Source organism: Nyctereutes procyonoides, unplaced genomic scaffold, assembly GCF_905146905.1.
Source record: "Nyctereutes procyonoides isolate TBG_1078 unplaced genomic scaffold, NYPRO_anot_genome, whole genome shotgun sequence".
Taxonomy (NCBI): Eukaryota; Metazoa; Chordata; class Mammalia; order Carnivora; family Canidae; genus Nyctereutes; species Nyctereutes procyonoides.
In genome coordinates, this window is record NW_026575142.1 from 24357398 (window position 1) to 24372327 (window position 14930).

The following is a 14930-nucleotide window of genomic DNA, read 5'->3' on the forward strand; positions in this document are numbered from 1 at the left end:
TCCCCTTAGATTCTAAAGAATTCAAACAAAACCATTTATGGTAATTTCCTATCAAAATAGAAATTTAACATTCGCAAGTGTCAAAGATCTTTCCCCTTGAAAGACCACTCTCAGTAGAATGTTCAAACAAAATTACAGAAAGTAACTATGATGCATCCACCAGAAATTTGTTTTCCTTGTACTTGAGAACTCTCGAGAGTAGATTTGAGACCTCTCCAGAGCACCACATTTTCATGGGGTTTAATATCTTTTCAGAAGAATTACATTACAATGACAACTAGAAAGAGTGTGCTCTAATTAGCTTGCTATTGACCTGACCTTTCTTAATTTTCTACAGTAGAAACATCAGCTCAAGTACATGAATATAATAATTAGGAACTATACTTTTAAAAATAATAAAATTATTACATGACAAGCACAGCAAATGAAAAAAGTAAAAGGCATCTTGTATTTTTGCTTTGTTTCTAAAGCAATATCACTATTTATTTGTAGTTAAGCGAAGAAATAAAACAATTACAATTTCTTGACCCTTCCCTACTTCTTAATAGGCATAAAAATGGCCAAATTAATCTACCAATGTTTAGAAAGGCTCTCTGTAAATGTTCAGAGGATCACATAAGGATAGATAACTCAAAGAATCAAAGAGAAAAAAAAGGTAACCAGAAGCATCCATCAGTATATAAAAATTGTCAATACAAATAGGCTAAAGTGCTCAAGGAATTTAATCATAAAAAGCCTTTTGTAAATGCCTATGCTTGTTTTCATGCTACTGAATCTTTTAGTAAATAAGGGTCATTTTTCAAATGTGACAGGTGTAAAGATTAATTATACATATTAACCTGTGTTGGTTCAAGCTACACCAGAATCTCTCTAGCAGATAAATATACAATAAAAATTAAATACTGTAACCTGTAACCTTAAAAGCTACTACTATTGTAGTAGCTTCTTGTCTCTGCTTCCATTCTTTCCATCTTACATCTCATCTCCTGAGTAGCCAAGTTCTCTAAAAATGTTTGTCTGGGGCGCCTGGGTGGCTCAGTTGGTCGGCTGCCTTTGGCTCAGATCAAGAGCCCCCCTCACACTGCCCCCTGGTCAGGCTCCCTGCTCAGTGGGGAGTCTGCTTCTCCCTCTCCCTCTCCCCCTCCCCTTCCCCCTGCTCATGCTCTCTCTCAAATAAATAAAATCTTAAAGAAAAAACAAAAAAGTTTGTCTAATAAGCATAACTCCTTTGCTCAAAAATACCTAAGGATTTCCCAACTCACTTGGAAGAGAATCTTCTACAAGGCCCCACATAGTCTAGCCTCTGGCAACCTCTCTAGTTTTATGAAATGGCTAAGTAAAACATGAAAAAAACTATTGAAAAATAAATTAGAATGCATTTCTGATTTTGTTGTACTTGCTGACTTTTTAATAAAGTACTAAAGGAAAATGTTAATGTCATTTAATAATACTGACTTGTTCTTTTGCTTAGTTTTGTTTGTTCATTTGTTTATTAAAACGACAGAATATTATATATGAAGTAAAAGTTCCTTTTGCCTTCTTCCCTTCTCATGAATTTGTGTAGATATACCTAGGCATATGGTAGTCACTAGTAACATGTAACAATAAATTTACATAAAATTAAAAATTCAATTCTTTAGTCACACTAGGGACAATCCATGGACTCAGCAGCTATATGTGGCTTAAATTTAAATTAATAGAAGTTGAAATTAAATAAAATTTAAAATTCAATTCTTCAGTTGTTCTACTCACATTTCAAGTGCTTAATAGCCAGCCACATATGGCTAGCAGCTACTGTGTTAGAACTAATATAGAATATTTCCATCACTGCAGAAAGTTCTATTGGATAGTGCTGCTGTAGAACTTGTAATAATTTTACTCAGGAATGACATACTCTTTAAAAAAGTGTTGTTTTTAGAATTAACATTAATGCATTCACATTGTATCTCTCTCTCCAACCTGAATTTTTCTCTTAATATATATTTTAACTGCTGTGTAATATTCCATCAGAACACATTTTTGCCACAGACATTTAAGTTCTTCAATTTTTTTCAAAAATGTAAACGATGTTGTAATAAATACCCTTAAACAGGTGTCCTGATACACATGTGTAAGAATTTCTCTAAAGTGAATAAACAGAATTGCAGAGTCATAGAAGTTAGGGCATTTTCAACTTACTAGATACTATCAAATTGATTTCCAAAGCGACTTCAACCATTTATATTTCCACATGCAGTGTGTTCATTCAACAAATATTTATATATTCTATTTGCCAGTAATGTTCTAAACATTGGGATACAATCCTTAACCAATTCCCATACCCATACTTGATACCTACACTGGTCCTACAGACAAAATGCTCACATGAGAAGTTTTGCTTTCCAAAATCTTAACAGTTAATACAACAGACTTTGTTTAAAAAAAAAAAAAAAGGCTAATACGTGTTTTATTTCTATTTCTCTGACACACTGTGAGGTTGAATATCTTCTCCTACGCTTATTGGCAGTTACCCTACAAACTTCCATTTCATGTTCTTTCTTCTATGAGACTATCTTTTCTGTCTTACTGATTTATGGTTCGCTAAATGTGTTGCAGATGAACGCATTACAAACATCTTCTCTCCATCTATTGCTTGTCTTTTAAGTTTGTTTCTACTGTCTTTGTTGGGACAAGAGTTAGTAATGTATTGAAGTCAAATTAACAATCTTTTGAGTTTTACTTTCCTATTTCTTCTAAAATTTTCTTCTAAAAAATATTTCTTTGGGCTATTTTCTGTGTGTCTGACATGCTCACATGTTTATTTAATCCTTTATGAAACATCTAAGATAAGTATTAATCTCATTTTAAAGATGTGATAAGTGAAATTTTTATTGTGGTAAAATAAACACAATGTAAAATTTATCACTAATCATTTATTTTTAAGTATACAGTTCTGTGGGCATTTAGCATATTCACATTGCTGTGCAACAAATACTAATATCCATATCCAGAATTTTTTCATCTTCCTAAATTGAAACTCTATAACCATTAAACACTAAAACCCTCTCACCTATTTCCCCCAACCTCTGGCAACCACCATTCTACTTTCTATCTCCATGAATCCGACTACTCTAGTACTTCCTGTAAGCAGAATCATTCAATAACGGTCCTTTTGTGACTGGCTCATTTCACTCAGCATCATGGCTTCAAGGTTCATCCATGTTGTATCAGATGTCAGGTTTTTCCTTCCTTTTTAAGGTTAAATAATATTCCATAGCATGTCATATCACATTTTGTTTATCTACTCACCTTATCAGTAAGACACAAGTTGCTTCCACCTTTTGGCTACTGTAAATAATGCTGCTACTGGATACAAATAGTCTGAGTCTCAGCTTTCAATTTTTGGAGATATATATATATATTGACAGAAATAGAATTACTGCATCATATGGTACTTCTGTGCTTAATTTTCTGACAAACCACCACACTGTTTTTCAGAGGTTACATAATTTTATATTCCTACCAGCAATGTACATGGTTCTAATTTGTCTACATCCTAATCAACAATTGTGATTTTCTAGTATTTTTTTTAATTTTTTTTATTTATTTATGATAGTCACACACACAGAGAGAGAGAGAGAGAGAGAGAGAGAGGCAGAGACATAGGCAGAGGGAGGAGCAGGCTCCATGCACCGGGAGCCCGACGTGGGATTCGATCCTGGGTCTCCAGGATCGCGCCCTGGGCCAAAGGCAGGTGGTAAACCGCTGCGCCACCCAGGGATCCCTAATATTTTTTTGAATAGCCATTCTAATTGTGTATCTTCCAAAATTATAAAGTTTGATTTTCACAGTCATCATGCCTTCAATTCATGTGGTATACATTTTTTGTGTTTCCCCCCCATATAGAAAGGCATTTGTTCCAGGGCACCTGGGTAGCTCAGTCGATTAAGCATCTGCCTTCGGCTCAGGTCATGATCCCAGAATCCTGAGATCAAGTTTGCATCTGGGCTCCCTGCTCAGCAGAGAGTCTGCTCTTCTCTCTCCCTCTGCTTGTGCCCTCCCTTCTGTCTCAGATAAACAAACATCTTGGAAGGAAGGAAGGAAGGAAGGAAGGAAGGAAGGAAGGAAGGAAGGAAGGAAGGAAGGAAGGAAGGAAGGGAGCCGCTTGTTCTAAAATCATTTAGTGAACAGGTCTTTTTTTCCACACTTTTTTTTTTAATTTTTTTTTTTTTTTTAATTTATGATAGTCACACACAGATAGATAGAGAGAGAGGCAGAGACACAGGCAGAGGGAGAAGCAGGCTCCATGCACCGGGAGGCCGACGCGGGATTCGATCCCAGGTCTCCAGGATCGTGCCCTGGGCCAAAGGCAGGCGCCAAACTGCTGCGCCACCCAGGGATCCCCACACACTTTTTTTTTTTTTAAGATTTTTTTTATTTATTTACTCATGAGAGACACAGAGAGAGAGAGGCAGAGACAGAAGCAGGCTCCATGCAGGGAACCCAACATGGGACTCAATCCCGGGTCTCCAGGATCACTCCCTGAACTGAAGGCGATGCTAAACCGCTGAGCCACCCAGGCTGCCCCTCCTCACTAATTTTTAATGCAATTTCCTTCACAAATCAAGTTCCCATATATGCATGAGTCTACTTCTGTGCTTCCGTCTTGATGACACTGATCTATCTACATACCAATATTACACTACTTGAGTCATATAACATTAAAATATATTTTGATATTTGGTAGAGCAAGTTTCTTTTTCCTTTCTAAGAATTTCTTTGCTATTCTTGGGTTCTTTTTTCTTATATGAATTTCAGAATTCGTTTTTCAATTCCATGAAAATTCCGGTTGATATTCTTATTGGAACTCCACTGAATTTATGATTAAATTAGAGAACTGGCATGTGATATTAAGACTCCTCATCTATGAAAATGGTATTATTTCATGTATTCCAGGCATTTTTTTTCCATTGCTATGTTAAGTTAATCCTTTCTATAAAATATCCGATCAAAACCCAAAAGACAAATAACTGAAAGAACATTTCTATTCAAAGACCCAGGGAAACAGAAAAATTACTATTAGTTATATATACAAAATCCATATACTACTATATAGATTTGGGAGTTACAACAAATAAAATAGAACACATCCAATTCAGGAAGTTTTTTTTTTGTTTTGTTTTGTTTTTTTAATCAAGCCACCTGAAATAATCCCTCAAAATGTAGCTTATATCTCACCACTTTCAGAAAGCCTCCTCTGGTCATTCATTTATAGTATCCTCCCTTTTTTTTGCATCTAGAAATTACTGGGATTTGTATCAGAGAGAAACAAATTGATAACTTATAGGCAATATAGGCCTGCATATGTGCTTAGTTTGGTCTACATGTTTCTTAAAACAAAAACCAGAGACCAAGGATATTTTTGTGATTTTGTGTTAGGATTTCTGACTTGCAGGTATGTCATTCTCTCCGAGGGACCCAGCTAACAAAGATTCTGTCTCCGTGCTTCCTTGATTACTAAGAGAGACAAATCACGCTGATTTTTAAAGCTTCCACATAAAAGTGATCTATTAATTTTCAACTCCCATTCCATTAGTCAAAGCAAAATCATGGTCAAGCTAACTTAAAAACTGATGGAGAAATGAAATCCTACTATGTACCTGAAAGGTTAAAGATCAGAAATGATTTCGTATAGTTGAGGACTCTGCCTTCAATTTCTTCCCTTCTATCTATTCTGCAAACTACCACTAGAATTACTTTTCAAAAACACAGACTGAATCAGGGCCCCTGGCTGGCACAGTGGGTTAAAGGTATCTTGGTTTTGGCTCAGGTCATGATCTCAAGCCCACATTGGGCTCCCTGCTAAGTGCAAAATCTGCTCATTCTCTCCACCTCCCCTTCTGCCACTCCGTCCCATACACGCATGCACTCTCTAATAAATAAATAAAATCTTTAAAAGAAAAGGCACACAGATCATAAATCTGCTAAAAAGTCTTCATGAAACTATATTGCCTATGGGAAAAAAAAAAGTAAAAAATCACTAGGGATGGTATTCAGTCCTTTCACAACCTACTCTATATTTATTCACCAGCTTCTTTCCTCATTATTTTCCCTTACGTCACCTATTTTCCAACTTTTTGAGTCTTTCCGTTTATTCCAAAATTTAGCTCAAACATCATTTCTTCAATTCAGTCTTATTTAATTGCGGAAAAAGTTAGAAATCCTGCATCCACTATACTTTGAAATCCTATTTATTTTTTAAAGATTTATTATTATTATTATTATTATTCATGAGAGACACACAGAGAGAGAGAGGCAGAGACACAGGCAGAGGAAGAAGCAGGCTCCATGCAGGGAGCCCGACGTGGGACTCGATCCGGGGTTTCCAGGATCACGCCCTGGGCCGAAGGCGGCGCTACACCGCTGAGCCATCTGGGCTGCCCGAAATCCTACTATTTATAATGAACATTGGTATCTACTCAAAGTAGTTAATATGTGCCAAGCACTTAAAACATAATTGATGTGCTTCTACTAGAATATAACATACCTAGGTTAAGTAATAATGTTCTTAGAAAATCAAAATACCAGGTGCCTGGGTGGCTCAGTTGGCCTTGGGCTCAGGTCACGATCCCAAGGTACTGGGATAGAGCAGCTGGCTCCCTGTTCAGTGGGAAGTCTGCTCCTCCCTCTCTCTCTGCCCCTCCCCTCTGCTCATGCACTCACTCTATCTCAAATAATAAATAAATTCTTTAAAAAAAATCAAAATACTGGCCTAACAAATTAAAATACAAGTCAAGATGCCACTGACATTTTACTTTAAAAATTCACGGGCAGCCCGGGTGGCTCAGCGGTTTAGCACTGCCTTCAGCCCAGGGCGGATCCTGGAGACCCAAGATTGAGTCCCATGTAGGGCTCCCTGCATGGAGCCTGCTACTCCCTCTGCCTGTCCCTCTCTCTGTGTCTTTCATGAATAAATAAATAAAATCTTTAAAATAAATAAATAAAATACTTTAAAAATGCATTTACTTTCTTTTTAAAGATTTATTCGTGTGTGTGAGAGAGATCAATGTTACACAATTGTACGGGAAGAAGGGAGGGTCAGAAGAGTAGTAACTCCTCCCAGAGTGCAGAGCTGGAGGTGGGGCTCCATCTCTCTCCACACCCTAGATCTCCACCCGGAAGATCACGACCTGAGCCAAAGCCATGAGGTGGAGCCTAACCAAGAGTAGGAGCCTAACCTACAGAGCCACTCAGGCACTCCGAGAATTCATTTACTTTTAAGCTTATCTTAAAAGCTTACCTTGACTTTTCTAAAAGCTAAATGGACCCAAAGACTTAAACTAAAACTTTTAGAGACTGGAGACTATGCTTTGGCTATGCCTATCTCTTGGGTTTTATCTTCACAGATTTTGGAAAGTTTAGTTGCCAAGACCTAACTTGGGATAGTTATAAAGACAATCAAGTAGCCAAATTACAGCAGCAAATGCTTTTCATAAATCATCTTGGGCAGCCCCGGGTGTGATCCTGGAGATCCGGGATGGAGCCTGCTTCTCCCTCTACCTGTGTCACTGCCCGTGTCTCTGCCCCGCACCCCCCTCTCTGTCTCAATAAATAAGTAAAATCTTAAAAAAAAAAAAATCATCTCATGTCTTACAGTAATTTCAAGTTTGTAAACATTTTAACAAATACATTTGAAATTTAAAGCTACTAGTTAATAAATTTAAATAGTTCTAATAAAACATCTGTTTGTTTCTCCTTCAAACCACTAATAAATTTATACCAAAGTTCAGGATTGCGGACAGACTTAATGGTATTAGCCTATCATTGTTCAAGTATTAACATTTCAAACTGTAATATTAAAAAAAAAACACCTCCAAATTGTTTTTGTAGGTATAGACATGATAATGAAAAAGTAGGAAAAAGTACCATGATAAAGCTAAAGGAAGAGAAAGTTTTAAAACACTATTAACAATATTAAAATATGGGGATCCCTGGGTGGCTCAGCGGTTTAGCGCCTGCCTTTGGCCCAGGGCATGATCCTGCAATCCCGGGATCAAGTCCCACATCGGACTCCCTGCATAGAGCCTGCTCCTCTCTCTGCCTGTGTCTCTGCCTCTCTCTCTCTCTCTCTGTCTGTCATGAATGAATAAAAAAATAAATAAAAAAAATAAAAATAAAACAATATTAAAATATTAAAGTCCACTGAAAAGGGAATTAAAAGTAGGCCAACAGATTTGGCAATTTGAGCAATTCCAGAAAAGTAATGGAAGAGGAAGGCAGAATATAACCTCACAAGAGTCAATAAAGGTAAGGAAGTATATATAGTCTGTTGAGTATAAGCTATTATTTCAGGAACTCTAGAAATAAATAGAAGAAAGGCTTAGTGGCAGGGTACAGTGAAGTTTTGGTTTTTTTGGATACTGACAACTTAAACATTCTTATAAGCAGAGAAAGAGATCAGTGCAGATGAACTAGGTTTTAAGAGAGGATGGGATCAGAGAATAAGTGGGAGAATTAGCCATGGAGAAGAGAAAAATCATGTCATTTCAGAGAAAGTTCAGAGTTGTCAGAAGAAAGTGCCCTATTCCGTTTCTATTCTCATGTTTTAAAAGGGCCATTTGCAAACTTACCAGCAAGTATCCTGCCCCTATCTATAAGAAAATTCTGACTTTTCCATTAAATAAATGGTAAGACAGTAACATTCCATTTATTTCTGGAGGGATAAAATAGCTTATGTCTCCTTGTCCACTTTTATTGGCTGCTATGCATTACTGAATGGATAGAGTAGCTATTATCAACCCAAATACCTTTGACTGTATTTAAAATAAACATTACACAACACTTTATTCCTGTACATTAAGAAATAATACACTTAACATTTGTTGCAAAAGTAAATGTCTAAAATAAAAGTAAAATTAAAAAATGTTTAAAGAGGGGATCCCTGGGTGGCGCAGCGGTTTGGCGCCTGCCTTTGGCCCGGGGTGCGATCCTGGAGACCTGGGATCGAATCCCACATCGGGCTCCCGGTGCATGGAGCCTGCTTCTCCCTCTGCCTGTGTCTCTGCCTCTCTCTCTCTCTCTCTCTCTGTGTGCGACTATCATAAATAAATAAAAATTTTAAAAAAATGTTTAAAGACTTTTATTTATTTATTCTGAGAGAGAGCATGTGAGTGAGGGAAGGAATAGAGGGAAAGGGACAAGCAGACTCTGTACTGAGCACAGAGCCTGACAAAGGGCTCGATCCCAGGACCCTCATATTATGACCTAATCTAAAACCAAAAGTCAGACACTTAACAGACTGAGCCACACAGGCACCCCAAGACTAAAATAAAACTTTAATGAAAAAACATTAAGCACTGAACACTAGTATTTGATAATGGAGACATCACAGAAATAAGCACCCCACAAATTATCCCCTTAAGAGTTTGCCATTTAATTGGGAAGATGAAACACATACTTGAAATAATAAATTTTCAAACAACATATTTTCAAGTTCAAATAAAAATATACAGGACCCATGAGATGATTAAATTATCAGAAACCAAGGAGAGGTTACTGAATCAAACTTAAGTTTTTCACTTACTACAAAGGTTTGTAGTACTCACAGAGGTATGATGTAGCTTATTTGTGGTTGGTAAAACCGTATTTCATGTCCAGCAATTTTTCAGCATGGATTTCTAGCACGGATATATAATTTATGGCATCTAATGCTTAAGAAAAGATATTTGGTATTTAAATTTACTGCAACTTCCTTTAAGAATCGTACTAGAGCAATATCATAGCCTATATTTTGCAGGTAAATTTGCAGTACCTACATAATACCTCAGCTCACTTCTGACATTTACGAAAGTATAAAAAACAGCTTTGGAAGGGTCAAGTCCCAAAAATCGACCTTTTTTTTTTTTAAGATTTTATTTATACAGAGAGTGAAAAAGTACAAGGGAGAGAGAATATCTCAAACAGACTCTGCACTCAGTTTGGAACTCAATACAAAGCTTGATCTTATGACCCTGAGGTCATGACCTCACTTAACCAACCGAGCCACCCAAGTGCCCCAAGGCTTAGGCCTCTTCAGAGTACCGATTAAACAGATCTTACAAAAATGAAGAATCATAAAGAAATAGGCTGATAGTAAAGGAACACGAGAAATAGTCAACACTAACAGAAGTAAAAAGAGCTGAAGTCTACACAAGGATGCAAAACAGAATCACAAAATGATTCCAACTTTCTAAAAGGAAAAGGTGTATCAGTAAAAGACATGGTAGATCTACTTAAGGAATTCTTTTTTTTTTCTTTAAAGATTTTATTTATTTATTCAGGAGAGAGAGAGAAAGGCAGAGACACAGAGGCAGAGGGAGAAGCAGGCTACATGCAGGGAGCCCGACGTGGGACTCGATCCCAGGACTCCGGGGTCACGCCCGGAGCCAAAGGCAGATGGATGCTCAACCGCTGAGGCACCCTCTATGTAAGGAATTCTTATAAAAGTGCCTCCACACTGAAAATACCATAAAATCCCCAACAAAACTGTGTCTTTCACAGCATATAGACTACTTTAAATGAAGGAAGATAAACTGATTGACCATGATATGAAAATGAGGGAAACTCGGTAACTAGAAGGGTTATAAAGGTAGGTTATAAAATATTCCCAAAATTTGGCCATAAAACATTATGCTACATATAAGCCTCAGGAAAGGAACAACACATAGTCATCACTTTTGTGAATGGAAAACTGGAAAGATAATCAGTGTAGAAGTCAAAAAAAGCAAAACTTCCTTCCTCACCTAAAGCAGAATAAATATTCTGTGATTAAAAAAAAAAATCTATCTAGAGACCATTTGCCCAACAGTAAGAAACAAGATAGATGATAATACTAAAACTGAAAACAAATTTAATTTTATTAAGAATGTAAAGAAAAAAGAGATATTACATATCAATTCATCCATGGATCATAACTACCAGAAGGAATTTATCAGTATTAAAATTGTACATACATTCTGTGGGTCAGTTTTCTGGATTTTGCCATGTATGCCATGTTTACTTTTTCATGTGTTACTTGTAAAGTCTACATTGTAAACCCAAAAGTAAGATATTTTGAGTCTTTTTTTTATTAAAAGGGAAGTTTGAAAATCTCGCACATCCCAAAATTTTAAACTGAAAAATAGAGAAAATTCTTATTCCTAGGAGAAATTAAATTAAAATAATAGAAAACGCTCTCCACACGTTATTCAGTGTGGCAATATAACCACCAACAATAAGGTAAGCTACTTACCATAAGGTTATTTCTAAGATGATTTTTGTGGGAGTGATTTCTTTCTCTTTGGGTAAGTAAAGAAAGATGTGTAGTTTGCACATAAAGAAATACTGAAAAGTCTATTTACTAACCTGGCCCAGTCCAGGCATACCTCCTCCAAGTCTAAGAAGTCTGTCCATATTTCTAGAAAACAGAAACAAAGGAAAACGTTCCTAAGCACAAAAGTGTTTACTCAATTGCTATCTATATAATTCACCTTCAGTCACTCAGTATGTCAAAAATATTGGTGGTAATTACAACACAACATCAGACTTCCTGTTAATTAACACCACATATTAATTCAAGAAGCTGTCTTCCATGCTAATTAACAGACCTTACTTTACTGCTTTGGTTTTGGGTTATCCCCGGTTTTAAAGACAAGCAATCTTAGCATACTTTCAAAACTTTGCTATCATTAAGTTAATTATATTTTCTCATTGTTATCTAATAAAGTACCTGAATGAGGAAAAAGTGCCTGAAATGCTTATCATATGTATGATTGAATTTCCTTCAATTTGTCCAGAGTGTACAAATAAAAATCCTCACTTTTAAATTAAATTTTAACATCCTCATTAGTAAGTTCTGTGCTAATTAACTTACAGCTTGTCAGTTATCATCAAAACTACATGTGAAAGACATTGTGAGCAGATTATGGATCTCTGAATTAGCATCAAAGGCTTTTTCAAAATGAACTCATTATACTAAAAGAAATATTATAAAGTAAACATTAAATGCATTAAGATAGTGTTCTAGAACCTACACAGATATTTAGCCTTATTTCAGATGTTGTAGACATATACACCTTTTTCAATAAGGAAATTCAGCTGCTGTTCTCAACGATAATTTTGGAGTTAACCAATAGAACATTAAAGTACCAATCTGATTTGTTTTTCATGTCTAGAATACTTATAGAAGACATTCTTATAAGCTTGAAAAATCAAAAGAAATCGAAGGAAAGAAATAGCAAGGATACCAATATGAACTCAACTACACAAAAAAGTGTAACCAAATTATAAAAAATTATTATCAATACAACTAAATACTTTAAAGTATTTTTACGTGACAATGAAGCATTTCTTCCACTAGAAAATTGTTACGGTGCCTTAAAATTTCTGTTCTAAGTGTATTCTCCAGAAATGGTATTACTACAATTTATATTCTAAATTAAATGCTAATGAATTAGTCGTTTGTTCACATGTTGTTTTACTAGTTAGAACTGCTATATACACTAAAATTTAATAACGTACTCATGATCATTACATTACAGCCTAATCATGTTTGTTGGATCTTGCTAACAAGTTACTCCTGTATTTAACAATGTTAATATTGCGAACTTTATCCAAGTCCACATACAGAAAAATGCACAAATGACACAGCCATGGAATCTTCACAAAGTGAACACACTCCCATAGCCACCACATAGATAAATAAACAACATTATCGGCACCTAAGCATACTTCTCAGGCCCCCTTTCCAGTCCCTATCACCATGGAAAGATAGAATTCCAACTTCTAATGGTATATATTAGTTCTGCTGCTTTTGAACTTTATATAAACAATTATAAACAACTTTATATCAACAAGTCTATGAGATTCACAACAGATAAATTCATTTTAAAAAATGAAAGGCACATAAGAAAACTTGAGTGTCCAAAGTTTCTGCTTTATAACCTTAACGCATTCCAATAGCAGCATTTACAAAATCTCCATCAAATTCTCATTAAAATTCCTCAACTCAAATACAGCATTTAACACATGGCACTTTTTAAAAGACTATCTACACGGGGGGGGGGGGGACTGAATAGTTTAAAATATTTAAGATAATGTGTATAAAATACATAAATACATTTCTCTAGAATGTATTACCAAAGGGAAAAAAAATTCCTTTGGACCATTCCAAGCTTAGAAACTTAAGGAACAAATGGCAAAAAACTAACAACATACAGTATACTTTAGACATTATATACATTCCAGGCCAAAGTCGATTCCCAGCTGTGTTCAGTTTATCTATTCCCCCAGTGTTGTTTCTGATGACTTTACACAGACTCCAGATGCTGTGAATATACATGAGCGATGTGGGGAGCAGAGGGAAAGAAAATCTGGCAGGTCAAATTTGTGTTTTTAGTAAAATTAGATGTCTCAGCAAACAGGAAAAAATATTTAACAAACTAAAACATTTTAGATAACATAAACATACCTAATAAAAATACTAACATTTGGAAATGATATATATCGATAAATGTTCTATATTATACTACTTTCTAAAAAGAGTTACAGAAAGAAAGAACAAAAATGCTAGCTAATCTAAATGACTTTCATTAGCTCTTAAATCTGGATACCTATCACATATTTATAATTTGATGTATGTTTAAAAATGATACATTTCCATAACATCTTTATATCACATCCTAAAATAATAGGTGAAAGTTATACACATTCCTCATTCTCACCTGGTCAGTAATTCCAACTCTTGAAGTGTTAAGCTTCAATTCGTTGAATTTGACAAATTTCTTCTTAACTCAAGCTATATTGGCAGGTATAACTTTTCCCAAGTATTTTTTCCTCTCTCTCCTAAAAAAAGTAAATAAAATAAAATATAATTATTTTGAAAACTATGGAGGAAAATATGCCAAGAGCTAGAAATGAAGCAAAATTCCTTAAAGCAAAATAGAAATCAAAATTGATTTTAATCGCCATTCCCAGAAGAATATGTGAAGGAACAGCATTCCAGGGAGCTATATAAAGCAAAGGATTAACCCCACGTACAAATTTTGTTTTGAAGTCTCTTTTTGATCAGTTTTAGCTATACATAAGAATTGATATATCATGACTTTTAGTCTTTCTAGAGGTATTTCAAAGAACAAAGAGAAAATTTACTCATATTTTTAAATAGGACATTGTATTGTGCAATTACCATATAGTCCCATTGAAGATTATTACAAATCCATGATATATTATGGAATCTTAGTGATGTTATTTTCCCATAATTGAAAGTTTGCTATTTCATTGCCGTAGGAACTAGTTCATTTCTTAGTCAATTATTCCCAACTATGCCAAAAAGACTGAAATAACAAGAAAAATGGAAGAATAAGAATTATCCATGCAATAATGAAATACGTTATTGCTATTGCTTCATCCTTCTATTGTGCTGCCCAAAGTATTTTACCATCTTTCAGAAAAATATGAAAGACAAGAGACATGATCTTTGGAGCTTTTTTTTCTTTTTAAGCTTTCATTTGAACACAGTTGAAAATTCAGAATTTTTCATGTTACATCCATAATGTCAAAGATAGGAAAAGTCACAGAGAAAAAAATTTTTACAATGATTAGAGAATCACAAGGTGAATATAAAGAAACAGGTAACAGCACTCTTGTCTCTAACGATAACAATAAAATTGATGGTATAAACCAGGGTTTCTTCAGCACTGTTGACATTCAGAACCAAATTTTTTGTGGTAGGGGTTGTCTTATGCATGACAGGGTGTTTAGCAGCATCCCTGGCCTTTACTCATTAGATGCTGGAAGCACCTACCCAGTCATGATAATCAAAAATGTCTCCAGACATTGCCAAATGTACCCTGGAAGGGCAAAATCACTCCCAGTTCAGAACCACCGATATAAACAAAATTTCAGACTATACATCCTCAGATAACAAAATTAAC

The 14930-nt window shown here is 35.3% G+C and overlaps 1 protein-coding gene across 1 annotated transcript in view; it reads right to left on the reverse strand.

The window, feature by feature from the left end:
• PSMD14 (proteasome 26S subunit, non-ATPase 14) overlaps window positions 1-14930 on the reverse strand; it is a 102385-nt gene that overhangs the window by 81251 nt on the left and 6204 nt on the right. The window contains exons 2-3 of the mRNA XM_055308246.1: window positions 13719-13839; window positions 11362-11413 (exon numbers count right to left, since the gene is read on the reverse strand). Coding sequence (XP_055164221.1) covers window positions 11362-11409 — 48 coding nt within the window. The 5' untranslated portion in view covers window positions 11410-11413; window positions 13719-13839. The remainder of the gene's footprint in view (window positions 1-11361; window positions 11414-13718; window positions 13840-14930) is intronic.